This window comes from Syngnathus scovelli, chromosome 11, assembly GCF_024217435.2.
Source record: "Syngnathus scovelli strain Florida chromosome 11, RoL_Ssco_1.2, whole genome shotgun sequence".
Taxonomy (NCBI): domain Eukaryota; kingdom Metazoa; phylum Chordata; class Actinopteri; order Syngnathiformes; family Syngnathidae; genus Syngnathus; species Syngnathus scovelli.
In genome coordinates this window covers 7,740,323-7,768,078 of record NC_090857.1, presented here as the reverse complement: position 1 = coordinate 7,768,078, position 27,756 = coordinate 7,740,323, and the positions used below count along the sequence as shown (strand labels likewise).

General features: G+C 41.2%; 3 protein-coding genes across 4 annotated transcripts; 1 reads left to right on the top strand and 2 right to left on the bottom strand.

Annotated features, from left to right (window-relative positions):
- The first annotated feature begins 196 nt into the window (after window positions 1-196).
- sumf1 (sulfatase modifying factor 1) lies at window positions 197-4,008 on the top strand. Its single transcript, XM_049734844.2, has 9 exons — window positions 197-498; window positions 667-840; window positions 911-985; window positions 1,656-1,738; window positions 1,830-1,952; window positions 2,252-2,366; window positions 2,673-2,786; window positions 2,873-2,932; window positions 3,017-4,008. The coding sequence occupies exons 1-9, from the start codon at window positions 259-261 to the stop codon at window positions 3,116-3,118; spliced, it is 1,086 nt and encodes a 361-aa protein (XP_049590801.1). The 5' UTR covers window positions 197-258; the 3' UTR covers window positions 3,119-4,008.
- Window positions 3,606-10,887, bottom strand: LOC125977847 (leucine-rich repeat neuronal protein 1). The gene is made up of 2 exons (XM_049734842.2): window positions 10,552-10,887; window positions 3,606-6,641 (listed from the first exon to the last, which is right to left on the bottom strand). The coding sequence occupies exon 2, from the start codon at window positions 6,447-6,449 to the stop codon at window positions 4,308-4,310; it is 2,142 nt and encodes a 713-aa protein (XP_049590799.1). The 5' UTR covers window positions 6,450-6,641; window positions 10,552-10,887; the 3' UTR covers window positions 3,606-4,307.
- A 13,030-nt stretch (window positions 10,888-23,917) lies between these two features.
- On the bottom strand, window positions 23,918-27,149 carry si:dkey-28n18.9 (sorting nexin-6). 2 transcript variants are annotated; one of them, XM_049732795.2, is made up of 14 exons: window positions 26,878-27,149; window positions 26,591-26,698; window positions 26,224-26,331; window positions 26,035-26,095; window positions 25,802-25,926; window positions 25,565-25,648; window positions 25,414-25,488; window positions 25,300-25,330; window positions 25,054-25,141; window positions 24,910-24,949; window positions 24,723-24,809; window positions 24,562-24,651; window positions 24,330-24,395; window positions 23,918-24,256 (listed from the first exon to the last, which is right to left on the bottom strand). In XM_049732795.2, the coding sequence occupies exons 1-14, from the start codon at window positions 26,881-26,883 to the stop codon at window positions 24,122-24,124; spliced, it is 1,104 nt and encodes a 367-aa protein (XP_049588752.1). In that variant the 5' UTR covers window positions 26,884-27,149; the 3' UTR covers window positions 23,918-24,121. The 2 variants fall into 2 exon arrangements, with proteins under 2 accessions (XP_049588752.1, XP_049588751.1); XM_049732794.1 differs by lacking the exon at window positions 26,878-27,149 and adding an exon at window positions 26,781-26,855.
- Between the last annotated feature and the right edge of the window lie 607 nt (window positions 27,150-27,756).

Sequence of the window (27,756 nt, the reverse complement as noted above, 5' to 3'; positions counted from 1 at the left end):
CTGAAATTATTTTTGTTTCACTATTCATCGGACCAACTTATGCCATTAAACTACCCAGGGACTGCATTCAAATTGAATCAATACAACATTGTTATAATCACCATTAAGGAAATAAGTAAATGAACAAAAATTAAATTCATTAAAACTGGCAGTACCACTGTCAGCCGCTGGAGGCACAATAGAGAAGTAGTCCGTACCAGCTGACTGACCACGTGACTTTACGGAAGTGTCAACAACATGAGCGACGTGTAAGCAACGATGCTTCACTTTTTAGCCTTTTTAATGATCATCTTGTGCTGTTTGGGCAATGCACTTGTATGCAGGGCTCACACCGAGCCCGTCTCCGAGCCGGGCTTAGCAAGTTGCGGCTGTGAGAGCTTGAAGAGAGACGCTGTTGTGGGAGAAAGCACAGCGTCGGAGGTGGCAAGTGTCAAATATTCCAGAGACGCCAATGAGATGCTGTCTGACACTAAGGGAGGCGAGAAGATTATTAGTCAGGTAAACCTGTCTTTCTGTTTATTTATTTACATCGCTCATGCGTCAAAGTGATAAACTTATATTTTAGTTATTAAAATTTGTTTTATGTGTTTTCTCCCAAAGACTGGACTGATTTGTTGTATTCTTATATTCTTGAAAGTTCACGTTGCACTAAAATTGTGTGTATAGATGGTGCGGATTCCTGGTGGAGAATTTCTCATGGGAACAGACAACCCAGGAATCCCTGCTGATGGTGAGGGCCCTCAGAGACAGGTCCACGTAGACTCCTTCTACATGGACATCCAGGAAGTCACCAACCAACAGTTCCAGAGCTTTGCCAATGCCACAGGCTATGTGACAGAGGTACAATACAGCTATGCGTGTTTATGTCCTCTTTTATGATATGGGTCCTTCACTCATTTTATTCTTTCAGGCAGAGAAATTTGGGGACTCGTTTGTTTTTGAAGAAATTCTAAGTGAGGCAGTCAAAAGCCAAATCACGCAAGCGGTAAGTTTTTTTGTCACCGTTTTGCTTGTTTGCAAGCCTGAAAACAAACTCGTAATATTGTACACCGACCACTCGCGTATGTAATGGCTCACAGATGGGTGCACTCTCATAGTGGTTGTCATGGAAACCGGCAGCTGTCAGCGCCGGGGGGAAAGGTTCACAGGCCTTGTTTTTCCCCACTGCTTACTGTGGGCACCATTGCCGCAATTTATTTATTTATTTATTTATTTATTTGCTAAGTAGCTGCTGGTGCACAGTCACAACATGTTTTATCAGAAAGCAATACACAGGAGGACAAAAATTAGGAGAGACGTGTTCATTGTGTAGTCAAGCTTGTAAAATTCTTTTCTGATTATGTAACAAGATTCTTTGTGACAACTTACCTGTCCTTGGACACTGTGACTTACTAAGGAGAATTAAAACAGAAGAATGTTAATATTGCTACTTTCTTGCTAATGTAAGCGCCCTGACATTATTTTTAGTTGTTAGACAGTCTTCAAGAGGCGAAAACCAATCAACACTGATTTTGTATGCTTTTTAAATAAAACATTGTAATGTTTTGATTTAAACCCACTGCTAAATTATTGTAAACATGGACTTAACTTTTAAGATAAATGATATGTCAAGGATTAGACTGCATCTTATTTTATTTTTTATTATTAATTTGTAGGTGGCTGCTGCCCCCTGGTGGCTTCCAGTCAAAGACGCAAACTGGAGACAACCTGAGGGCCCTGACTCCAATATCCAAGACAGGCAAGGAAATGCTCTTTATTCATGTTTTTTTTTTTACCATAGTTTATTTCACAATGGTGACTCAAAACTAATTAAAGCTAATCCCTTTTAGGATGGATCATCCTGTTCTTCACGTATCCTGGGGTGATGCAGTTAACTACTGCGCCTGGGCCAACAAGAGGCTTCCAACGGAGGCAGAGTGGGAGCACGCCTGCAGAGGCAATTTAAAAGACAGGTAGGCTGTTCACTCATCCTCAGGGCTCTAATGTCCCAAGCAGCTTCAAATGCCTGCTCGCTGCTTTTTCACACCTACTCTCGTACTATAACACATTTGGACAGAAACCTTGCTTCGTACACCATTATGAAAATGAAACTCGTTGGCTCTCTGAGGAATATACAAATTATTTAGCAGTACAGAGATTTGAAATGTGTTTTTATTCATTCTGCAAGACATAGCCCTTTGTGGGCAGAAAGACTTTTCAACCATTCTGCATAAAAAATGAATAATGTTATAAAAATAAATTTTTTTCCCAGACTTTATCCATGGGGAAATCGACTTAACCCAAAAGGGCAACACTATGCCAACATCTGGCAAGGAGAATTCCCTCACCATAATTCTGCAGAAGATGGATATGTCAAAACTTCACCGGTAAGTGCAAGTCAAGAAAGTAAATGTTACATTTAATGCTCTTAACAACAGCTTTTGTATTAGAGGTTTGAAGGGGGGGAGGGGAAATAATTGACTTATGGACTTTAAAATCTGATTTAAAAAAAAAGGCATTTTTTGAGCTTCTTCCATACACTCCAATATTCCTTTAATTCCAGCTCAGCTACTATAGGGGGAGCTCTCAACCTTTGAATTAAGATGAAATGTTGCTTTTTTTATGGCTGGTGATTATGATTCTGTCACCTTAGAGTCTATTCTGGTGGTTAGATGTAAATGTAATGTCTGCAGGTGATGTCTTTTCCCGCCAATGCTTTTGGTCTGTTTGACATGGTGGGCAATGCGTGGGAATGGACGTCCGACTGGTGGACTGTGCGTCACTCCACCGAACATCAGCACAATCCAGTAACTTCGCGGCACCACACTATAAAGTCATCGCCAAACTCCTAAAATATCACACGTCGTTAATAGGAATAACTTTTTGGGTTTAGACAGGTCCTCCGTCAGGCACTGACAGAGTAAAGAAGGGAGGGTCATACATGTGTCACAAGGTAAAGTGATGACTTTATCTTTTAATCTATGAGATTTATTTATGAGTCACTGTCTTGAATTTCGACTCTCTCTCTCTTTCTCAGTCTTACTGTTACCGTTACCGCTGTGCAGCGCGAAGCCAGAACACGCCGGACAGCTCTTCCTCCAATCTTGGTTTTCGTTGCGTCTCTCAGGCACCGCACTGAAATTCACTCTGGTTCATATTAATTATTTCTTTTAAAAATCAAACTCTAATATTTTATAATGTTCCATGTTGTTATACTGCATTCAAAGAACTCATGATTTTATGGATTTTTTTCTCTCTGGTTTTTATGAAAAATAAATTTAAAAACAATTTTTTAAATCACAGTTGCCTGTACAGTTCCAAACAGCACAAGCGTAACATCTCTACTGTATTTATAAGAGAGTAATTCTCTCATGTCATTGAGGAAGTCGTTTAATCATATGCATCAAAACAGTAAATACTCTAAGATTTATCAAACCAAACATAAGCTAGAGACTGGGACTATAAAAAAAAAAATCTTCTGACAATCTGTGATGAATAGTTCCCATAATCTTTAACCGACACCATATTTGTGAAGTTAAAAATCTTTAAAAAAAAAATTTTTTTATTGTGCTCAGTCTGATTGCCTAAACTAAAATCGAAGTATTAGGGGAAACAAGGACCAAATATGCAAAAGAATCAGAAAAGTATTTATTTTGGCATTGTCAATATAACATAATGATCACATGTGAAAAATAAACTAGCCAATCAGCATAAATCCTAGCAAAATAAAGTACATCCCCACGGAATTCATGAGTACGATGGTAAAACCTTATATTGTCCATTATCAGAAAAACAAGTTTAAAAAAGAAGCATCCTAACCAGCAGTTGTATTTCTAGCATTTAACATCACAAATACCCGCAAACTAAAATACTATTTGCATTTAAATCCAAAAGTCGAAAGGTATAGTTGATACAACATTACTGCACAGTCGCTAACATTCAGTAGACAATGTAACACGTCTAAAACCCGCTGTCAGCTTTAATTTGTTGAAGTTTAAACAAACTCCATTTACCTAGTGGTGCACACACTTGACCTGTTTTACAAAACAGAAAAAAAAACAACTCATTACTAATGCTGCCACAAGACCCCTGGCCACTGCTGCAGTATTATTAACCCGAGGAAAAGCACCACAAATACAACATAGCAACTAAAGTAACATTGAAGCTAAGTACAGCTGCTTCCTCAAAGACAAAACAAGAAATAGAAAGAATTAGCGCGATACGCTATACTACGAAAAAAAACCTTCCTGTTTACTCTGCCACATATCAGCAAAGCCCACAAAGCAACTTTTGCGTCAAAATATCAGGAGTCTGTTTGTGCTACATCCTCACCACATGTAGTAGCTACGTGTGGTATCGACAGGGGAGGGTTTTCCCTCTGTGCTGCCATCTTTGTCCTTCTCTCCGTCAGACTCCCACAGGTTGATGAGCGGCGGGTAAAGCTCATTGAGCGGGATGGACGAGGTTTTAAGCATGTATTTCTTCAAGGAATGGTGATAGTTCTTTCTCTTCCATCTACGGGCCGTGTAGATGCCCACTGTAGCCAAACTGAGGAAGGCTAGGGCGGTTGCCATGACGGCTAGCACGGCGGCGCTCGGGTGCTGGTCTGACAGGTTCAGGGCGAAAGTGGTGCCGCGGGTTGTGACGTTGACGCAAGACTTGTGCGTCTGCAGGTGGACGTTGGAGACCGTGAGGCAGATCTCGTACTCGGTAGCAGGCTGGAGATGAGTGAGGTTGTATTCGTGAACATCTACGGGTACACGGGCCGTGTACGTGATGTGCGGGTTGTCGATCTTCATGGTGGCTGAGGCCCATTTGATGTTGGAGGACATGACATTGGAGTTGACTTTCCAGGAGACAAGGATGGAGTGGGACTCTGTCTGTTTCACGTAAATTCTCATCACCTGAGCGCTGTCAAGTAAGGTTCCGTTCACTCGAATGGAGGCGACCCGTGTGTCAGCTCCTTCGATGTTCTGGGCCACGCAGGTGTAATGTCCCGAGTCTTCCACTTGGACATGGGACAACCACAAAGTCCCCTCGCTGCTCAGGTGGTAGCGCTCTGACACTGTGTCCATAGTGATTTTGGTTCCAAGCGGGGTTACCCAGTAGATCTCAGGCTCCGGCTCAGCCATGGCCCGACAGTCCAGGCTGACGCTCATTCCGAGATTTAGGTTGAGGTGGCCGGGGAAGGTGTCATGGCATATCAGTGGGATACACTGCTCGGAGGACTCCAGCAGTCTTAGCTCCCGAACGCGCTGGCCCCTGAGTTCCGGCGGGGAGGTGCAAAGCATGGCCAAGGGTTCCATGAAGCGCACAGAGGTCTTGTTAGAACTCATCCATTGGATGACACAGTCACATCGCAAGGGATTGCTGTGCAGACTGATCTCCCGAAGGTTGGGCAAGGCCTCCACCGAATGCTGGTAGAGAGCAGTGAGCGCGTTATTGTTGAGCATCAAGCTCTCCAGGGAAGGCATGTCCCTGAAGGCCAGGCGGTGGACGTAAGACAACTTGGGGTTGTTTGTGGCCTCTAACTTGGTCAGTTCCGGAAGGTTGTCTAGAGCGTAGCGATCGATAGACACTAACTCCATCATGTTGTTGATTCCTAACTCTTTGAGATGAAGCATGTTTCGGAAGTCTCCTTCCTGGATTTTGTGGACTGGATTTTTGTTTAAATCCAAAAATTTCAAATTGGGGACTTTCTCCAGTGCCAGTTGAGGGATTCGGACCAGTTTGTTATCATAGAAAGATATGCTCTCCAGATTGTCCAATCCTACAAATGCATTTGGAGGAACATCAAAGAGATCCATACCAGCCAGGACCAAACTCCTCAAACTTCCCAGAGGCTTGAAGTTCATGTCCAAAAGGCCAATGACTGGATTTTCTCCAATCATGAGGATCTCAAGGTTAGGAGTTTCTACAAACCAGCGGCTGTCAATGACATGAAGCTTATTGGAGTTTAGGTGCAGACGCAACAGATTGTGCAGACCGGCGAAGGCCCGAGAGGAGATGGAGTTAATGAGGTTATGGTTGATGTAGAGCTCCTGTAAACTGGAGAGATTTCCCAGACAGTTGTCCTGCAGCTGGCTGATCTGGTTCTCCTCCAGATGCAAAGTAGTGAGATGGTTCATTCTTTTCAGGCCTACGGCTTCCACGGAGCTGAAGTTGTTCTGGGACAGGTCCAACTCTGTCAGGTTCTGCAAGGCTTCCAGCTCGCCCCCAGTGTGAGAGATGGCATTACTTTGGAGCAATAACACTTGAGTGTCTGTTGAAAGGTTGATGGGGATGCCGGTCAGCCTCAGGTCGTTGCAGTCCACAGTTGTCGCCTCCTTGTAGGTGGACTGGGGGGTAAACCAAGGTCGGATCTCACATACGCACAAGTGAGGGCAGTCCGTGGCGTGTGCAGGCGACCGAGAGATGAGAAGTGAGGCCGCGCACAGCCAGAGTAGAGGAGGCCAAGGCCCAAGCGTCATCTTGTCTGCTCTCTTCTCAAACAATAGTTAGATGAGAGCCAGTTGAAGTAAAATCTTGAAGGGAATGTTCAGCATTAGCAATCCTCATGAATGCCTTCTTCTAATCCAGAATAAAATCTCTTCGGATAGAATCCTCAAGAACATCTGCTCTGGACCTCAGATGTTTTCCTTTTGATGCCTCAAGACGGATACCTGAAGAAGACAAATATGGAACAGTGAAAACCCGTAACAGAACTAAGACTAACACTAAGAAAAATTGATCCCTTTAGTTACAGGCCACAGTTTGAACCGCTTGTCCATGGCAAGCAACTAATTAGCAAAACGTAGTGGATTAGATCATGTTTGGTATCTGAATTGACATCCCTTCTGTTTCTAAGAGCTGTGCCAACCAATTCATCCACAAGTTCAGTCAGCTTGTTGTCTTTTATACACAATATCGCCATTAATAAATAACACCGTTGTTATTTAACATGACGCTACCTCAGATGATGAGGTTTTCGAATAATTTTTACAGCCAAACCTAGAGAGATTACCATGTTTTTTTTTTCCAGTGTGAAGTGGATTATCCGCCAGTGATCCACTCAAGTGTGTGTGTGTTTGTGTGTGATCGGCACAGTCAGCAGCTCTGACAGTAAAGCCATTACACAACGGGTTTAATAAACACAAAATGTGTGCTCGTCACCGCTAATCACTTTCTACGCATGATGCAGGCTCATGTCAGAAAGTCACAAAAAATGTGAAGCGTAAGCATTTTTGGGGGATATCAGCGCTGTGCTTTGGTCACGCCGTCTTAATCCGTAGTTGGCAGAAGCAAGACGTGCAAGGAGAAAGCAAACTTATGCAAATTTGATCTAGTATAAGGGCTATAATACTCATTTTGTTTTTTATTTACTCTAAGTGCTACTCTCGAACTGGCACTACTATGAACGCTGAGGTGATCCGAACAATTTATGAACAAACTTTACTCTCATCGACACATCCAGCAGTAGAAATAGCTTTAGCCCCTGAGGGAAATCTTCGCCTCTTAAGCCAATAAAAGCTCCGTGATGTCCACTGCTTATTGTTCAATGTGAAGGTGTACAATAAGTTATGTGTTTGTGCTGCTCAGGTATGAAATTCTAAGAGAGAGCCAGAATAATTGTTGTTGTTATGCTGAGGCCATGAATCTCCGACACCTGGAGTCGGGTTTCTGGCAGCTTGGCAGCGCGGTGGGTGTCCGCATCCTTTTGCTCTCTCTCTCTCTCTTTTTCTCTGTGCTGCGTTGACCTTGTTGATCCAAGGAAGCACTGCTGGGCACATTTGGTCCATTTCACTGATGGCCTCGCTTTCTAATCACTGCAGCACATTTGCACCTAATGGGACTTGTGGCCATTACGCCACAGGAAGTAAAAATTGATGGAAATATGGAGTCGGTTTACCCTTTGCTGTCATAACGGCCTCCGCTCTTTTCGGAAGATGTTTTACCTGACGTTGCTGTGTTTCTGTGGAAATGTGAGCAGGTCATAGCAAACTAGTTTTGATCTTACGGCTTTGTTTGGTGGGGTTTGAGTTCTTCTATATAAAAAAAAGAAATTTCAAAACGACTTTGTTCACCATTGGAACAAAAATGGTTCCTTCCCCAAACATTACAGCAAATTTGTAAGCAGAACAGGAGCAAAATGTTCACACTTGTCTCATGACCTGACGAGAATATCAATGGGGTGGAGGGAGATGTGAGACCCCAAAGGATGATTTCTCCTGGTGTGAAGCCTGATATAGTAAAAGACTGCGAGAATGGCTTTGGTGGAATAACACCTTTGTGAACTCCTGTTCTGAGGGAAAAGAGAGATTAGGTCTGAGATTAATTCCCTCCGCTGCCTACACAGCAGCAACTGTATCCCGAGAAGCCTTTATTAAATCTGCAGGCTGAAGAAGCCGACAGATACGGCAATGTAAAGCTTAGTTGCCATCATTACATTTTTTAACTACACTGCAATATCTTGACAGAATATTTTTTTTTGGCCTCACACATTGTGATGTGTACACAAACCAACAGGAAGAGGCAGCAAAATCCCTCAACAGCTTGACATGATCTAACTGACTGTTTGAATTGAAAGCTCCAGCAGGAGGGATTTATTCTCTTTGCTTAGCCAACCCTGATGAGGTTTTAATCCAAGTACCCATTCAAATAATAACACGCACACATAAATGTTTCACTGATATTAACCACATCACAAGACAGCCTCATGTGATTGTGGGGTTCTAATAAGACAGCTCTGATTACTAGCAATCATAGGTTATTTTAAATTTTCCAAAACAGGCTTCACCGATGACCACTCACAGCTTGTTGTCATTTATTCTTATTTGTAACTTGATTTATGTGAAAATGATGTCCCCTTTTCATGTTATTGCTTCTCCTACCCCAATTCTGAGCAGCCTTTTTACTGGGCATCCAATCTAAACAGCCTTTTCTGGATCAGCAGCCGCACTAGCAAGCCGTCACCATGGCAACGCCTATGCCACCATCGTGTGTTTTGTAACCAAATGAGAATACTGCCATTAATGCTTCAAAGTGGGCCAAAATGGATTTGCCAAAGAGTGTTTTCACGAGTTAATGTAACACAAACACACATGATTGACATAATCAATAAAGACACAACATGGCAGTTTTCCGTGCCGATCATGGATGAACTGAGCGGCGCCGCCTGATGTTTTCACTATTCGGTCTCCGCTCTGGCCGCCCTGAGAGACATCCTATTGGTGCTCTATTAGTATGCAAGAGTTTCACTTCACATCACACAGAGCTTTGGTGCAGCTGCTGATGGCAGAGCTGCAGAGCCGACCGAGCAGGAGATATAGATGCATGTCTTCTTCTGAGTCCGAAAAGGAGGCGGTGGCGGATACTGCTCGAGCGGGAAGGTCATAGGGGAGGACAGATGGACCAATATGAAAATACCGCACCATGAAATGAAAGGAGACCCTGCAACTATTGCATGTGTTTGAAATTCCTTTAAAATTTGGAACTGCTTCCTCATTATTATTATTATTTTTTTGCCGGGATCAAATATGACATAGTGAAAAGGGAAAAAGAAGACAATTTTAATGTCGTCTGTCTTCTTTGTTAACTTTGGCAACAAAGTTAAGCCCAACAAATACACACCAACACACAAACTATTCCTTTGTTTCCCCAGATGTTACTAACTGAGCGCATGGATATTGAGACAACTGGGTGAACCCCCCCAACACATGGGGTCTCCTTTTGTTGTCTAGACAAAGTCAACTCCACCAAGTTGGTGAAAGTCTAGAGGATTAAAAAAAAAAAAAAATCTTGTTTCGATCAAAAAATAACCATTAAGTTTGCAATCCACTCTCTGTCCTCATTGTTTTTTTGCAGCAGGTGTAAAGCAGCTCATGAAACAATGGACCACTTGACAAAGGTGATCCCCTAAAAAATACACCCCCCTAAATGTCCGCACTCGATATTCATCCCACTTGTGCCAAAATCTGGAGCTAAGCCACATTCTGTTCTCATGGGCATCCAAATGATTGTGATGATCAGCATGATTGTTGCTGGTCAAATGTTTTTAGCAGCACTCTGACACTGCAGTTTGTGTATTGTTGCTGTAATCACAGAGTCAAGTGCAATTAAATTGTCAAGAATGTAGATAAGGCAAATCAGGCACCTTGGTGGATAACCTAATTCATGTGAGTGGCTCTAAACGATGACATAAAATAACACTGCAGGTGCACATCCTTTGTTTTGCTCCCCTTGAATGCAAAGCTTCATAACAATCATATCTTCTACATAATGTCCTTGAATATGTTTTATAGACTTTTCACTCAGTGCGCAGCAGACGACTGCATACATTTATAAGAAATGAATTTCTTCATCTTCATGCTAATTTATGAGCATTTTTTTCCCAAATAGACCGATAATTGTGTTGGTGCCGATATAAAATAAATGATTTTTATTTGCAGCGTCCATGCATCGCGCACGAGGACCACCTAGATCGCCTTGTGAAATTTTTACATGTATTAAAAAAAATACAGACATTAAAATATCTAACTTTATTCATCGATTAGCTTTAACATTTCTGAGCATAAATACGCGCATTGGTCTCACCTACGTAACGCTGAGACGAACGATGTTACTCCGTGTGACCCAAACCGCATCCGCAGCTCCTCCACACTGACGATGACGACGGTGCGCGATTCGATGCACAGATTTCAGCAAGTTTTAAGAACACAAATCAGCTCGATAGATCCTCCGTAAAGCGAGATTGCAGTAACGAGCATCTGCACGCTGCAGGTCAGCCGCACTGAGACGCGTCTGACACCGACACCGGTACCAGTGCAGCCTCACCATCTGCTCTCTTCCCGACACCATGGGAACGAAAAGTCCCTCCCTATACCCGTCCGAGCATGAGAATTTATTTAGGGAGGGTTAGCGGAGCCACTGGCAAGACGAGCCAATAGAGTAGCTTACATGGAGTTACATACAGTAAATGTCCTTGTTGGAATGATCATTTTATTGATCTGTTTTCATGTCAGTGTTTTGCTAAAGGCTCTTTGTGGAGAGGAGTATCACTCATTTAATTACGTCACAATATTTTTAAAACAACTTGTTATTTTTGAGTTGGAAATGATTGAAGTTTGATTTATGGTTCATAGAAATCATTTGCATTTTGGTTAAAAATTGCCGCTTTATTTTTAGGTTTTGTGGATAGTGAAGTTCACACATTGGAAATACGTTGCAGAAGTGTTTTATAGCCCGGGGGGCGACATATGCACAATTTTTAGCTAGTCTTGCTAAGTCAGGTTGGAAAAGTTACTAACTATAGCAAAAATATTGCAAAGTTGGCAACAACGCAGACACAAGTCATAGCGCTGCTCACTATACCTTGCTTGGACCACTGTCTACAGATGTGTATATAAATAAAAATGCAACTTTCAAAATAAAAGTCCCCATATTTACATTTTATTTAGACTTCATTGTCTGTTTGAGAGACTGTTGGTGGGCCAAATGTGGCCCCCGAGCTGTATTTTTTGTGCCCTAATCCATAGCTAAACTGAATTGATGCAATGTCGCCATCGACTGTTCATCTTTACAGTTATGTAGCAGTTTGAATTTTGTAGCCGACCTAGGGCAAGAACCTCTGCCACAACTCAGTGGCAGTAAACAGTTGTATTCCAATTGACGAACATCAACATTCACAGCAGTGAATATGTCTGTTTACCTTTTTGTATTTTTTTAAAATCGGATCCTCTTAGCTTATTCAGGTCGACACACAGTTTCTGGGTGTGACTCCTGCCTCTCTTCCGGCAATTTTTGTTGTTTTAAGGTGACAGTTACCGATTGTAAGTGTTGTGGGCAGTGTAGTTTTGTGATGTTCGGTGTCAATGGACGAGCAGTCAGGCCTACATAATGTGACAGCAAACTGATTTTTGGCCCGATAAGACATTCAGACAGCAGAGAGAGAGAAATGTCTTTTTCTCTTGAAGCTGTCACTTGTTTGGCTTCTTCCTCCTCTGCTTCCTCATCTCTAAGGGGAGCAGAGAAATGACAGCGTTTTATCATTTACTGCCTGAGCTGCAGCTTTGGGAGCAACCCGACTGCGTTTTTCATGCCAGAGAAGAAAGATGGGGAATAAGTGGCATGTGCAAATTTTCTTGGACTTGTTTTCTACAATTGCATAAGGCCGCAATGTTGTTTGCATTTGTTTTTCAAACTACCATGGAATCCCAGGCAGACAAGGTGAACTTCAAGACACAGTCTGCATGGATGAGTGGTTAAGCACTAAGATGCAGATGCAGCGATAAAGTTAATACGCTGACCTTTAAAGCACTGCTGTCATCAAAATAAGGGCAATATCGTTCTCTTAACTGCAATGCTTCTTATCAGTCGAGACCCGATTAAAATCATCAATCAGCATCTTTTCCTTCCCCGTAGTCCTTGTCAATGATCTTTTTGAATTTATTTTAGTTAAGCACTGCTTTATATTGAAAAAGCAACTTCTCGCATGCTGGCGCCAAAGCCTACTTATGTCAAAATATAATTCACATATACTGTACCTTATATTTTACCACTTTATTTCTCCCTCAAACTCATTTGGTCGGCAGTATGCGCAGAAACACCTACAAAATAATATTGCAGACCAACAGTGCACAAAAATACGTACTAAAGGGAACCCAACAGTCCTATCGTGTTCTGCCAATGCGTAACGGCGGCCCAGTCGGAGCAACTCCTATCTTTCTGCAACAGGAGTGCAGCTCAAAGTTGAGTAGCAGCCGGTCAAATCCTAATTTCCCACTATTAACCTGCTATGCAACGGGTGCGGTTGCCACGGCAACGACTCTCCCTTCCAGGAAAGGCTCTGCAGCGTATCTTGCCTCTTTATTAGATCTCTGATCACACAGCTCCTGCCATATGGCCATCTGGGAAAAGGAGTTAGATGGAAATGCGTGTCCCCTGGTTTACCTCTCACACGGCCTCTCATCATTTTGCAGCTTGGCACTCGCTTGACGCAAAGACAATTGGTGTCGTTTTCCTCATGAGCTGAGTCGGGAGGGGATGAATATCGCCGGAACATGAATCACAAACACTCCTTTCATATAGTGAAAAAGAACACACTGTTTAACTTTACATATAAAACCAACAAGCTCTCTTTCTTTGTCGATCTGATTAAGCTCCATCTTAATTGCCGTGGATCAAAACAGCTTCAGGCTGTTCTCGGATGCAACTACAGCAGATGCTTGCCCCTTGGAAAATGTAACACCATGTTGATAAAGTCGCTGGGATAGTGTTCCTGTTACCTCCCCGTACCCTCGAGCGGGCATTAAAACCACGCACTTGACAAATGTTGCAGATGTTGCTGCTGAAAGAGTCTCACCTTACCGGCTAATGAAATCCAAGCCGACAACACAACAGCTGCAACACAACACAACACAACAGCTGCAACACAACACAACGCCCCAGTTGAGTTGAATCAGCATCTTCGCACATACTATTGAAGCTTATAAGCTTTGCCGACTTTGATTTTATTGCATGAGCTTGCAACATAGTTTGAAGCTGGTGTCTTTATTGTTCTCCTGTTAGCTTTTAGCCGTCTTTACGGGATTGATTTATTACATTCATGTACCCCATGTGTCGTTTTCAGCTAATCATAAGTCATACATTGCATCTTGTGCTGCAGTGGAACTTAATCACTTTTTTTATTGAAAAATATTCTGTTGGTCCGCAGCTGTGTGTAAACTGTTTGTCATTAAAATAAACAAAATGGAGGCAAATGTCCACACCGGTTTTTGCGGGGCCTGAAAATGAGTTGGAGTGTCGACCGCCTCATGGGAGTTTGTTGTAATAGTCCCGACTCCTGCTACGCATGTCACTTTATATTAGTCGACCGTGCGCATTAGTGTGCTATCCCACAACCAATCAGAGTCACTTAACAACATCACCAGACCCCTTTTTAATTAAAAAAAAAAAAAGCAATTTCTCCCATCCTCTTGGGAGTTGACTTTCATTTTTACACTGACTTTATTAAATATAGTCCCTAATATTGCCCGTCTACAAAATAAAGACCCAATTCGAATAAAAGGTAAGACTTCATTCCAAGTCGGCCTTTCTAAAGTCAACTCACAGGCTCTTGGTCCATCCATATTAAAGTGTGCATTAATATTTAATTGACAGGTTAAAACAGGAGTCAGCATTTTCTGAGATCTCTGAGGATTTGTTCGATCAGAGCAGGCATTTTTATAAACAAGGGGCGACCAATTAGTCGACAGTGATACTATTTTCCTCAGTTAATTGTGCCTTTGCCCTTTGTGATCATAATTGTATGGTTAATTATTCAATTTTTTTTTTTTTTTTAAAGTAGACACTAAACAACCTTCTTTTTGATGTTAACAACTTTAGTGTATTTGCTTACATGGTTCGGGATATCCAAAAGCTACTGATATTTTGTTTTTTGCTGCTGAGATGCATTAATATGCAGGTGCTAATATATTATTAATATTCTATTCGACCCACCTGAGTTGGCAGGGAAGAGTTTAAGACCATGCAGTGGAGGACCTGGGCCTTAACAGACATTTAATACATGGATGATTAGTGGGGCAAATTTTGCTTCTCAGCTCTTTTTTGTGCTCAAAAGTGCAAAATCTCCCCCATCCTCCCTCCATCGGTGTTCACCCCTCCCTTTTGTACTGCCACGAACAAAGACAACTACTCTTTGTTGCCTCTGCTTGAGAATCACACTATCCATATCTTGCTTCTAGACGTTGGAGCAGCCAAATCATAATCCAAAAGCTAATAATACTTTGTTTGGAGCATTAGCACGTTTTTCAGACATTTTTAATGGCGACTGAGTGTGTCAAGAGCTGGAGAGGCAGCTGGATTCATGAAAGCTCTTTGGCCAACATCTCTTGTTGAAAACACTTCTTTGTCCTTGACAGCACTTCCAAAAAGTGCTGCTCTTTTGCTGCTGGATTAGATGCTATTTACTCTTTTTTTTTTTTTGCCAGGGTGTGAAATAAAAAGCTTGTGTTGGGAAGGACAGGTTGTGTTTTCCCTTTTGGGAAGCAGGTGAATAAAAGACATGCTGGAGTGTCAAGAACAAGTGAGGGAGAGGATTTGCATTAGGAGGAGAGTGATGGAATTTTCCTAGCCCAACCCGATTTTGTCCTTATATGGCAGGACTGATGTGCTGCAGGCTGCTGGAGTGTTTAGTAGTCTGCTCTCTGAGGGGTATTATTTGGGCGTGAGTGGGGGAGACGTGGGCTGGGTAACCTCCTTTGGTTTGTATTAAATATTCCTCAGCCTCTCTCAAAACACTGCTAGTCTTTGTGTTCTTTGTTGCAAATGTACTGTGTTTAAAAAATAGATGAAAATTGATTATAAACTTAGACGGCAGGCAAATAAATTCAGTGACTTGTGAATTTAAAAGAGGGAGCTTGCGTTGTTTTTTTTTTTTTTAATCTAGATGTCTTAATGGGCAGCTGTTTTCATGCACGTGCTGCTTCAGGACATATTTGCAGCTGCAAGACAAATTTTATTTTTAGGGCGCTTCACTTCGTTAAGCAAATAAAAGTGCGCTTCAAAGTGACTCTGTGAGGCTGTGTTATTGCTCTTAGGAGCCTAATTAGTAAAAGTCATTTTAAGGAAATCAACAATACAAGAGTCAGACCATGCTATAAACAAAAAATATTTTCCAAAGGCTTAAAATTTAATAATAATGATAAGTGGTAATTTAGTGTTCTTATTTCTTACATGATAAGATGATTAAGTTTTAACATGCTGGAAGTGATTACTGAGTATTCTTAAGCTCACTTATGTGGCTGCTGTTGTATGCCCTTGGCATGATGAAAATCATGTCAATCTTGAATTATCATCCACGTGACTTTTTTGATATTCCTCCAAAACCCAATGTTTACTCTCCCTTGCCACATTGTAAACATTTGTGATATTACTGAAGATTTCAACCTTGAAGATGATCTCCACTGTCCATCAATCTATTGATTCGCTCCAGTTCTAGTTTAGGAAAGACAAGTTGGTCGGTCTGGTTCTCGCTTCCTCCGTTATTGTTTAACGGCTATTTTCTGGCTGAACTCTATTAATCTTAACAGCGATTACAGAATGCTTACATTAAGTAAAGATGTGCTCTCATCATCAATCTTCTGCTTCCTCCTTCTGGCGCCACTGCTAACAAAGCCCAAAACGGCCTCTTTAAAAACACTGATCCGGCTATATAGCTGCATCAGAGTCATAAAGAGAGAGTGGCTGAGGCATCAGTGACCAACCTCTGACTCTGACAGCCATGTTTGTTTCCTGTCCTCCCAGCGCTGTGGTTCCTGTCAGTCGTCACATCCTGACAAACACAGAGTTTAAAAATTAATCGGCTTCTCAGACAAGTGGTGACATCCTCTCTGGGAGAGGTTTAGCAGATTCTGACGGCAGGTGTAAACCGGCTGTCTGACAGACACATTGTGTTGTTGTGATCAAACCTCGGCCATTTTGTTGCACTCTACGCAGTTTGTTTTGCTTTGTGAATTGTTTTGGGAATTAAATTAAGTTTCCTGGCAGAGAGACACAAGTCAGAAAGTCAAATATTCTCCTGCTCACTTCACGTTTAAGTATTACTGCAGTGGCCGTAAATTGAACCCGAGTGTATGCCTACCACTAAACTTCCAGCAATCCAAACATCACTGAGTAGAAAAACATGTCAGTGTAGAAAGCCTGCATACTGAAAAATTGATGTATTCTCTTTTTACTAATTAAAAGTTGACAGTCAGTGAAAGAATCGTTTCTGCATGGTTGATAATCGTGAGTGGAGTTTGTCATCGTCCTGCTAGCCCAATTTGGGATGATTCTTGAGTTGGTGTTGGTAAAGTGAAAAGGTCAATGAAAATCTTAGTGTCGCATCTGAGAGACATTGAGTTCACACCAAGGTCATAAACGTTTTTGATTAAACACCTCGGGCCATCGTCTGGGATATGTCTCTGGTTAAAATCGAAAAAAATCACGTCACCGGTATTTAACATCACAACAGCGTGTGGCGATTCTCCGGTATGATGGAAATGAGCCTGTGAGTTCAAGCATGCCTGTTGTTACCCAGTGGCTATGACTCCATTTGGTATTCAAATGGGTCAAACTGTAGTGATTTATTCATGCTCTGAGTCTTAAGTGCCACTCAGCTTGACAGGCAAGCTCTAAGCTTAGCCTCAACTGAACATAAATGTGATTTGCTTTAAATATAATCCATATGGCAAATACTCGAGGTGTCCTGTGCAGTGATGTTTTACTTCCTTTCAGATTAAAATACTAAAATTAACATAGTATTTTAGACATCAAAATGATTCTGGAAACAAAAAGTCTGTCATCTTGCAAGCTGCTCATTTTGCTTCCATCTGTTCCGACTCAGCTACATCAATGCGTAAAGAAAAGGTGTATTGTTCGCTGAATTTGAGCATGCGATAGAAAAGCACGAGATCAAAACAAATACACACTCCCTTGTGGGAGTTGAATATGATGGTAGAGAAGATTGCCGAATGTCAATGAGAGGTCGACATTGCTTTGATTTGTCGTGAAAGTCTGCGAAAAGTAACTTGCTGTTTTTTTTCTATTGCTGTTAGCTTTAACCATTGCTGTTATATTCTATCGGTATAAGAAATTCTGCCTGCAGTTTTACGCCACTAAAGAACATAAAATAAAACAATTACATATTCTCATCAAAGGGAGAATTTTTGTACAGCCGTTAAATGAAATTATAATAGATGGGACCGTTATAGCGCAGCCTTCTATTTAATTATGTCAATAAAAAAATTATTTGATTAAATCATCATATTAAAATATATGATACATTCCATTCCATTTTAAAATCTTTTATTTACATATTACACTCGTTCCTAATGAAAAATATTCCCCGCAAAGCAATGACCCAGAATTGTTTTGTTGACAACACGACGACAGCTTGGCTCTGTGTCGGCAGCGAAGGCACATGGCCAAGTTATGTAATCTCTACAATTACAATCCAGAAACTCAATATTGTCCTGTAGCTGCAGTCATTACATGCACGTGGTGATTGGGTTAGGTTAGCAAATAATAAATATGTCCTGAATATAACAGATGAGAACAAATATGATGAAATGATGAATAAGTTAACTTTGCTATATCTGTTTGCACCTGTCAATGGTGACTTAAAATGGGGGTTGACACTTCGTTTCAGGCCTGGGAAATCCACAGTAATTACACTAATACGGCACCCACTCGGCCGCCTCATTTGTTTGGGCTCCAAAAGAGTGGAGCAGATGGTCCCCCGGGCCCGGGCCGCCTTCCATATTCATGAGATGAAGTTTGACCCTGTCAGCGCTGAAGGGCTGACCTCTAACATGGACTCTTTAGGGCATCAATAGAGTATGAAGGAGTGCAGTGGGAGAAGCATGGCAGCCGGCGACCCTGCCCCCGCTTGCATTGCACAGCTGAGCGACTGAAGGCATTTGGAGACGTGTGAACGCCAGAACAGACCCGATCCGAGTGAGGCTTTTCACAAGTTCCCAGGCTTCGGCGGGGCGTTGTCTCTGGATACAAACATCTGCCCCTATCAGTGTGTGGGACTTTGTGTGCCGAGACAAGAAGCATGGAATTGGCCTAATGATGTCACAACACTTCAACGGTGGCCATGAACTTTGACCTCTGAGCATTTTGTTTGAACTTGCTATCTGTTTAGTCCAGTTGTCTCCATTTAAAAATGTTCCTTGCAGACACAGCATGCGAGCGACCAACGCTGCAGAGTCAATATCCCATTGATGTCTTTTCAGGGGGGGGTGGGCGGTGTGATCAATGCAGCCATTACACGGAATGGGAAGCCCGGGGTACATGGTGAGGAACACGAGGTAAATAGGTGTTAAACGATCCCACAGGTGTAGGAACAGGAAACGCCGCATTAGGCCCGTAATGGAGCATTGAGAGATGGCAGCTTTTTGCTGTTAGACGGCCACACTGGAAATGATGTAACTGTTGCTTCAAGAGGTTCCAATTATCAAAGGTCTGCTTGAATAGATGACCCTTGACCTCACGCAATAACCAGCCTCAGTTCGCTGGCCATTTAACCGCCACGCCTCACTGAACTCGACTTTAATTGGTTTAATGTCATGGAAGCCGTTAGTGGAAATGCATGCAGTTGTTTTGCTTATTATTTATATTACCCTCGCAAACATTGGGATGTTGATACATTCACTGGATTCATTTACAATGTGGCCACGACGTGTCGTCATTAAGCACCGAGGCGGCGGACGCCGTGCAAGGTTAGTTCAGCAGCAAACAGATGAAAAGCATCCAAACAGCTCGGTTTTTATTTTTTGAAAAGTATATATTCCGTTGCCTGTCAATCAAGGCGGGACTCGGTGGTGGTGATTGATTGCTCGAGCTCGGTGCCCCCACATGGTTGATGAAGCGCACTCGTCATTATTCATCCCTCTCATCTATATTCATCGATTCATTCATATTCATCAGCGGTTACAGAGCACAGATTAGGGTGCTTGTACATTTCTGCACATCATCGGAGATGGCGACGAGTAGAACTGGCATCCTCCATGCAATAAACTTGCACAATTTTGATAGGACAATACATCAATTTGGAGGATTTTTTTTGTACGCAAACTCATAGACCATGCTGTCAGTGATGTGAAACAATGCCCCCTCCCTTCCCTGCTCCTCCAAAAAATGGTGCATATATATATATATATATATATATATATATATATATATATATATATATATATATATATATATATATATATATATATATATATATATATATAGTAATAAACAAATTGCTAAATATTACTTGACATTGACAATAAAAATGGGGTCATTTTTTAAAATGTTTTTAAATTATATTTATTGTAGAGCTGCATGGCATCATAAAAAGAAGTGTAGTATTTATTTGCAAAGCTCAAGCAAAGTAATAAAGGCATCACTGAAAGATTATCTCTATGACAGCATCAATCAAAGTGGGAATTATCATCGCTATTGTTTGAGGATTTTAAAAGCACCAACATTGTGAAATAATTGGATTTCTTTTGTTTGCATTCTCTTTTCTTTTCCAACAATTTCTCTTTCAGCACACTGGTAGCTATTTAAGAACTATTGTCAAATAGTACATTCATTACGGACTGAACAATAAACACTGGGAAGATTGTTAGAGGCAAAGAAAAATGCTAGCGCTTGTTCAGCTTGTTTTGTATTATTGCATCATTACATTATTATTTTTTCCAACAGCAGCTGATAAACAACACAATCAGTAAGATGGCAGCTCTAACACCTTATCATCAAACCTTAATGGGAGTTAGCATATTTTATAGCTGACTGGGATTAATGAGACTTTCATTATCTCAAATTGAATTGTAGTCGCATATAACCAGGAGGCATTTTCAAAGCCATGCATAACTATCCACTTGCTAAATCGTTAGCTTGTGAACACGAGCATAAAGTAGAGGTGACATTCGTCATGAGAACCAGCAGTGGGCTTGGACATATTTTTCTGCAGCAGATGTTCAATCTCTGCTTGGGATAACATTCAGTCATGTTGGTTTAACTTTGTATAGCTACTGGCAATAATGACCACACCCACATCGGCGCAGCCCTCCCTCTGACAGATCCACCAGCTGTGTTCATCTGTGAAATTACCAAAATTGGGTCCGAGATTTGCCATGCATGGTCATCGGACAATCACGTGGAGAAAATAAATGATCACTTGCCCTCTGGGATGATCCATACTGACCATTACATCATATGTCCCGCTACTGTGGTCAACAGTGTGATGGAAATATTGATGAATAATTGATTAGGCTTTTACCGGCCGCGTTTGTATTTGTGTGTGAAAATATGCTGTGGAAATGCAATTTAGTTATTCATACTGTACGGCTTGACCAACATTTATTTCAAAAGTGGTTTCTTTGATATTCAAATGAGGCTTTTTGTCTGCGTTGTCAGTACATGGTCGGCTTTTGTGGAGATGTTGCAACATTGCTTCGCGTTGACAGTGGCAGCAAAGTCATCAGCTCAGCATGTCAACCTGCTTCTGACATTATTCCCGCAAAGCTAATTAACTGTATCATAACATCATCTCCAACATATGAAAGGCAGCAGCGTTAGTGGGGAAGTATAAATATTTATGGCTTCCATTCACTCGTGAACTGACAAATAGTGTGAATTTGCAAGTCTAATGCTTTGCAGTGCTGTAGAAAAAAAAAGAGGGAAAACTGAATTAAAAATATTGGTTGGGAGTTTGGATCAGGGTTTGCAAAGCTCTGTTTGGGATGTGCCTTATGAAAGTGTAATAGCTGCAGGTGGTAGCAAATCTGCATTACATTATGTCCTCCTCCTCGCTCTCTCATCATATCTTGCTCCCCCCCAAACTTTTAATGAGTCATAATCTGCGCATGGCAGTGATTAGATTTAATGAAGTGCCAACAACCTTGAGTTGACACAAGTCAGCTGCTCCGCACACACTCATCCATGACGGAGCTTCGAATCCAAGTGAATATAAGATTAAAACACTCCTGCTTGCGTTTTCCTTTTTTTATTTTCATTTCAAACCCCGGCAAGACTGAATCGGGACGATGCAAAAAAAAGTGCCAGCCTTTCATATTGCACTTTGCGTAGTCCACATTTGTTCTTTCAATTCCCATGAGCCCAAGCTCCTCCCGGATAACAAAGCCACTTGTGAAGACAGAACAGGAACGGCTAAGGGTGAATCCAGGTAGCAGGGACACGCTAAGAAGACAAAGCAAGTATCCCATACAGAGCAAATTAGCTGTCTATAGGCTCATCAAAATAGATTGGCCTGCTAGCATTAAATTTTCATGGAACTGCAGAAAGGCTACAAGACATGCAGATGAATTATCCAGAGTTGCGCTATTGCATATTCATGTTGAATACTGTTGATAAATCTTCCATTGTGCATTCACACACTGACATCAATGAAATAGCAACCGGCTTTATGTTCGCACAAGCCATTTTTACCTGCACAAGTGGGCCTTTGTCAGAGCATGAGGGATGAACGGAGGCTGAGTGCTGCCTCTTTGTCTATAATGAGCTCTTTCAGCATATCGGCGCTAAGTGAATGTTTCAGCAAACTCAAACGCATGCGGCGTTGCCATCATGAGCTCTCCTCGTCCTTGTTCAGGGGTCACGCTTGCTGCCATCACGCACGAGAACAAAAGCAAGTCACTTGGACTCAACGACACTGCCCTCAACTGGTTGAAATCTGCCTCGTGGGACTAAGTGATTATCTTGTGAGAATTACACGGTCCCCAGACACACAGTGTCGCCTCTATTGTCTGTCGCAAAAATCCAATCTTTCATTTTCTACTCTCAAAAATTGTATTTTTACTTAAATCTAACGCATAATTAGTCATCAGTAACTTCATATGCGTAAAATGACTGTAATTCAATGATATAGAATTGGATGAAATTAGGCCAACTTTACATTTTATTGAGTCACCATGAAATAACATTAGGCAAACACATTTCTGACATCATCACAACGAACGAATAACACTCGTTTCTCACATCGCGACAGAAAATGACCAGTTTTGTAATAATGTAAATTTTCTGTGGGCTGGATTAAAAAACACAGATGGCCGTATGTGGCCCGGGAGCCACACTTTGCCTACAACTCATCTAAAGAGTAAAGTCAGAGACTTTTTTTGCAACTTCCACAATATGTACCACCACAAGCCTAATTACTGTACTCCAGGGCAACTGTTGGCACTTTTATTAGCTTCAAAAAGTGTTCTCGAGTAGTAAAAGTCAACGTTACAAAAGTAGTGCTTATGGGTATGACCTTGATAAGTTATTGTTGAAACATATTCAGCACACCTAGCACATTTAGTTTTACCAATTATGTGGAAAGAGTCCTACAAAATTCAGATTCACAAAAATTCCACAGATTTAACATTGAATGCAACTTAATGAAAACTGTACAAACCTTCAGGGGGGAATTATAGTTTAGTGACCAATAAATTGAAAGATGTGAGTTGAGTTGCTCCTTCTACATGAAACAGCAATAAAGGAATGATAGTTTGCTGAGTCAGGGGCAAGTGTCGTTTAATGTGTCATTGCCTACGGGGAGGACATGCTAGATTACTGTGGAGGATTTTCCCTTCCCAAGTTATTAAATACTACATTGTAGTACAATGGACATTTGAAAAATAATCAGTGAAAAATAATTATAACATTTTGTTTGTCTTTTAAATGTCACTTGATTTTTTTAACCCCAATTTTAATCATTTATTGTGAGTTTGTTGTGTTATGCCAAATTCTATCGCTGAGCTCAACAGCGCCTCTGCTGGTTGTGGCCACGTACTGCACTCAATTTTGCCTTAACGGCATCAACGCACAATTTATCAACAATCTCCTCTGCGCTCCTGTAATGTTAACAATACATTTGTTGATTACTTAGCCTTAGATCCCTAAGTGGAACCACTTTGAGATATATCAGCATTGCAAACATCTTGTATAAAAGGTGTGGTGGGAAAAAAACACACTCTGGGAGTCAGATAATTCTTTATCTCCAGCTTCACTGTCATATGAGCAGAGTTTCCTCTCTGCCCTCTCTTCTCATGATAGGAACCATCTATCTTGCTCACACTCGCTCCCACAAATGGACCACTACTCTACCTAATTCACCCAATGGAGAAATTACAGACCCAGAATGGATAAGATGGAGCAGGCAGCGGTTCTGAGGCATGGACTTGCAAACTTAAATGTCTTATGAGCAAAAGCGTGTCTTACTTTGAGCTTTCAAAGGAAACTGGTGGATTTGCAACAAAATTTAAGATGTATCATTCACACATAAGTGGATAGAAAAGTGAGAGGGGAAGAAGAGTTCATTGCTGCAATGTTCTCAACTTTTCCAGACTTTCCCAGTTTTCTTTAGAACGTGGTGATTGGGGCTTGACACCTCCAGATCTGAAGAAGTAACACATCAAAGTTTTAGGAGCTTCAATTCGTCACAGTTTATTTTGAGTCATCACAACTTCAAACATGAACGTAGTGTATAAAACGGATAGCTAATCATTATTCTATGTGGTTCTGAATTTGTCTCAAACGTCTATCGCTGTTTTCACTAAATGCAACTTAGTGACATGTTATGTTGTAACATACAGAAAGTGAATATGTGGGGGGGGGGGGGGGGTCACATGGCTCTGAAGGCCTGGAGATGTTGGTCATACTGCTCAGCGATTTCCCGGGCTGTGCGTAGCTGTTTTTCGCACCACTTCACCAGAGCCTGTTGCAACATCTTCACACGGGCATCCTCAAAGTGTTCAATCTGTAAAACAACATCACTCAATTATCATTAACGTAACTTCTGATATGTAACAGGTCAAATTTAGGTGACTTACCTCTTGTTTTGCCACTTTACAAACGTGATTAAACTCGGTCTCCACTGTTTTCTTCACCTCCTCCAACTGATGAACATTAAGAATGAGTCGTAAATACGCAGCTGCACATTTAGCATAAACAGCCTATATGTCCGTTTAAAAATACATTTTAAAGAATTTCACCCTTTAGTACAAATGCTCTACTGACACCTGCTGGCCAAAAGCTGTCATTGTCCTACATTAATGCACTCACAGCAGCCTTCTTGACCGGTTTGGCCTTCTCAGCATTCTTTAGGGCAGTTTCCAACTCCACTAGCTTACAGGTCCTTCTGAAAAGCATCTCCTAGAATCAACAAAGCGGTGCAAGTTATTAAGATAAAATAAAAAATTGGTAATTTTAAAAACTTGACATACTTTTTCTGCTTCCTGATAGCGTGACTGCAAATCCAGGCCAAGTCCGAGAGTGCTCACATCATTTTCAGCAACACTTGCCATGCTATTCTGCATGTTTTAAAAAAAAAAAAAAATCAAAACGTTAAAATAATTAATAATAATGCATTATGATGATTGTTTTTTTTTAATCTGGAAAAGTACAATTTACCTTCATTGACTCAAAGACGTCTGATAATTTTACACAAATCCTATAAAATGAAAAGCACCAAATGAGTCCAATTTTTTTTTTTTTTTTAAACCAAATTTATGAATACAAAGTTCCATGACAGTCATGAGACTTGTGCAGACGTACTTAGTAAAAGCTGCTTTGTCAGGATCATCATCCGATTCCACACACAGATGCAGGGCAGTTGCAAAATGCCCACAGGCCACTGCTATTTCTGTACAAACACACGAGGGTATCAAGTGTGAAAACTACTTTCAGGATGAATTACACAATAGTCATATTGTCAATAGAATAGCCTTAACCCTTAAGTTATTGTCAATTTAATGAAATAAATTACAGCTGTCTTTTACTTTATGTGTGGTGTGATCTTACTTTGCTCAGTTTGCACCAGATCCAGGAATTTCTGCCAGGAAAAAAAACAAATGAAAAATGGATATATAATGTGTGTAGATGTTGAGTGTCAGGCAAGCGAGGAGTGCTACTCACATCCACGGTGTTTTTGATGCAGCTGGTTAGAGAAAGATTGACGTCCCGTTTAGTTTGAAAGAATTCGTCAACATCCTGCGAAGGCGATCACATTTAGAGAATCGCACAGTATGAGATGCTGTCATTTCCAAAAAGAGTCCAAATTAAGAACCTTGTGGCCTTCTTTTCTCATTTCTTCCACGGCTTGACTCAAGCGATTGAAAATGTTTCTCCTGGCTTTTTGTCGACCAGGCGGCTGTACATATAGAAACAGAATTAAATGGATTTTGTTTTCAAATCTTGGAACACCAACATCGGCCCAAATTATTTGTATTTATGCTGCTTGCATTGTTCAAGAGGTCAAAGATGTGTTTGTTTGTTTGTTAACGTCTACAGATGAAGAACTCACTTCAGGGCTGGTGAGGAAGATCTCCAAAGCTTTGTTTTTTCTGAGTAGGTTGTGTGCTGCCACCTGGTGGAGGAAATTCTCCAGTGCTGCACAATATGGCTTAAACTCTTCCAAACCAAGGAAACCTGGAAGAAAAGTCCCTTGTTTCAAAGAATTGTACTTAAAACCAGACTCATGAGGACCAGCAATGATAGGACGATTTGAGTGTTTTTTTTTTTTTTTTTTTTGCTCACCAAGCTGTCTGGTGGCCTTTGGTGTTGTGTTCATCTGAGCCTTTGCAGGAAGAGGAGGAAACTTGGTAGGGAAAATAGGAAAACGCTTTTACAATGACTCATTGTTTCCAAAGATAATGTTGGTTTAAACATTTCATGGAGATGACAAATGCATAAGAGTCTGGAAATCACAAAAAGGGTAACACTCACTATGACTCCCTGTATCCCAGGCACATCCTCCTGGTTGAACAGGTTCTGCTGTAGCCATTCAAAGTCCTCATAGGTCCGGTCCACGTGGTACTCTCCGGTCCCGGACAGCTATCGCCAACAGGAGAGACCAGAGAGTTGTGTTTTATGACACCCAGTCATCTGGTTTGATATACATTTGTTATTGTAGTTGTAGCTTGTGGTTAGCAGCGCATGACCACATTGAAATGTGCTGAGCTAGCACAACTTCATTTGGTTGTTGGTTACTTATTCATCAACACTACTGAAGTTTTTGTTTCTGAGTGTCTTTGGAAGAAGTTGCTGCACAATCTATAGTTTCTTTTGCACGAATTGATGTCATTTTTCTTACTTTTTGAGAGACGATGAGAAAGGTAAGTGCGTCTCCATCTTGTAGAACCTCTGCAACTTTAATGCTATGTCCATAAACGCTCAAAGGCGCCTCTTCTTTCACGTCTTCCTGTAAAATAAAAAATGTGTTAAGCTGTGGGTCAAGATCTCCAGAGTAAATGGATATATTTTAGAATTGCATTTGACATTACAAAAAAGCTCATTTCAGCTCCATGGACGCCTGCAAGTGTGCAAATGACAGTCACATGACTCTCACTGTTGTCATAAAGAATATTTTCAGGAACTTACCATCATCGCCAGCCAATATGTTCAGTCTGCTTTGTTTCTGTGCTACAAAGAATGTGAATAAGTCCTTTTTTTGTTCAGAGCAAAATGTGCATTCAAGCTCTGAAGGTCTTCTGTCAGCTGGCTGCAATGAGCCCGAGCTGCAACTGCTGAGAAGGCACAGGATATCCTATGGGTCAAAGTGCACGTTGCCTTGATGAGAAATGGAGGACAACTGTGCTAAATCTAAAGTGCTGGCCGTTGGGGAAAAGGAGTAAATGGTGTGTTAGTCAGTAACTCGGACCTATTTTGACACACCCACATGGAGAAGGGAGCATGACAGTCCAATCAGTGACCAATAAAAAAAAGGGTTGAATTTACAAGATAGCCAATAAAAAAGCAATACAGATAGCTACTGAGATAATTAAAAAGAAAACTCATCTCAAAGTATCATAATTTTTCTCCCAAACAGGTCTGTCAAAACTAATAACCATATCCTCATTCTCTCCATCATGAGAGATGTTCCAGCAGAAGGACATTTAAAACATTTTTTTCCTCTTTTGAAATACCTTTCACTGTTATTCGACTCAATCTCTAGAGAATAGGAAAAAAATAATTTGTGTCACAGAAAGTATTTTAATGTCTATAAGCATTTTAACATTTTTATGGCGCATCATTTTTTTTCATACCAGGGTTGTCTATTTCTCTTAAATAGTAGGGCTGTTGATTTATTCTCTTTATCCAAACACTTATTTTCCCATGTTAGCCCAACTATCAACCATGAGTGCAAATTATTTAGCATTTGTTCAACCATCTCGGAATGTCTCTTCTGCAGCGGCACCCATATTTTTCTTTTTTATCAGGGTGGTGCCCAACGATAAGTTTGCAGTCTTTTTTTTTTTT

What these genes read in the sequence shown, in the direction of transcription:
- sumf1 (XM_049734844.2), top strand. Translation starts at nt 259, where the DNA reads ATGCTTCACTTTTTAGCCTTTTTAATGATCATCTTGTGCTGTTTGGGC. An exon ending in GCGAGAAGATTATTAGTCAG is followed by an intron (nt 499 to 666) that starts GTAAACCTGTCT and finishes TTGTGTGTATAG; the next exon opens with ATGGTGCGGATTCCTGGTGG. An exon ending in GATATGTCAAAACTTCACCG is followed by an intron (nt 2,367 to 2,672) that starts GTAAGTGCAAGT and finishes TAATGTCTGCAG; the next exon opens with GTGATGTCTTTTCCCGCCAA.
- LOC125977847 (XM_049734842.2), bottom strand. Translation starts at nt 6,449, where the DNA reads ATGACGCTTGGGCCTTGGCCTCCTCTACTCTGGCTGTGCGCGGCCTCA.
- si:dkey-28n18.9 (XM_049732794.1), bottom strand. An exon ending in GCTATCAGGAAGCAGAAAAA is followed by an intron (nt 24,652 to 24,722) that starts GTATGTCAAGTT and finishes TGTTGATTCTAG; the next exon opens with GAGATGCTTTTCAGAAGGAC. An exon ending in GTAAAGTGGCAAAACAAGAG is followed by an intron (nt 24,257 to 24,329) that starts GTAAGTCACCTA and finishes GTTGTTTTACAG; the next exon opens with ATTGAACACTTTGAGGATGC.